At 34.2% G+C, this 740-nt stretch overlaps 1 protein-coding gene across 3 annotated transcripts in view; it reads left to right on the top strand.

The window, feature by feature from the left end:
• The window catches only part of LOC102678058 (proton-coupled amino acid transporter-like protein pathetic), a 34,591-nt gene that overhangs the window by 33,274 nt on the left and 577 nt on the right, over positions 1-740 (top strand). For all 3 annotated transcript variants that reach the window (XM_031508085.1, XM_031508084.1, XM_031508083.1), the window contains exon 5: positions 287-740. This exon ends at the window's right edge or, in 1 of these variants, runs on beyond it. In XM_031508085.1, the coding sequence (XP_031363945.1) occupies positions 287-740 (454 nt within the window). The remainder of the gene's footprint in view (positions 1-286) is intronic.

Genomic DNA, 740 nt, shown 5'->3' with positions numbered 1-740 from the left:
ATATATATATATATATATATACATTCACAAAATTTATATCTTCTCATAAAAAATTTTAGATTCAGCCAAATACTCGTTATTTCATACATTTATTACCAATTTATATATTTTAAATTTAAAATTTTATTAGTAAAAATTTATCAAAATTAAAAATCGTTAAGAATTTTGAATATTGACACAAAAAAGAAACAAAAATTTTTCATCAATTATCAATCAAGATAAAATTTAATGAAAATTCAAAGTTCTATATAATAGACTTTCTAATCATTAATTTCATTTTTCACAGGTAATGCCTCTCGAGAACAACATGAAGACACCAACGCACTTCATCGGTTGTCCAGGAGTTCTCAACACTGGCATGTTCTTCGTAGTATTATTATACAGCACCGTAGGTTTCTTCGGCTACTGGCGATACGGTGAGGACACTAAAGCCTCCATCACCCTGAACCCAGAGCAGAGCGATATCCTTGCCCAATCCGCCAAATTGATGATCGCGGTGGCCATCTTTCTCACTTATGGACTTCAATTTTATGTACCCATGGAAATCATCTGGAAAAATGTTAAACAATATTTTGGCTCGAGGAAACTCTTAGCTGAATACATAATCCGTATCATCATGGTGATTTTCACCGTTACTGTTGCAATTGCTATCCCAAATCTAGGGCCCTTCATTTCCTTAGTAGGCGCTGTGTGCCTGTCCACTCTGGGGCTGATGTTCCCATCGGTAATCGAATTGGTCA

Source organism: Apis dorsata, unplaced genomic scaffold (genome assembly GCF_000469605.1).
Source record: "Apis dorsata unplaced genomic scaffold, Apis dorsata 1.3 scaffold_74, whole genome shotgun sequence".
Taxonomy (NCBI): domain Eukaryota; kingdom Metazoa; phylum Arthropoda; class Insecta; order Hymenoptera; family Apidae; genus Apis; species Apis dorsata.
This window is presented reverse-complemented; position numbering and strand designations above follow the sequence as displayed.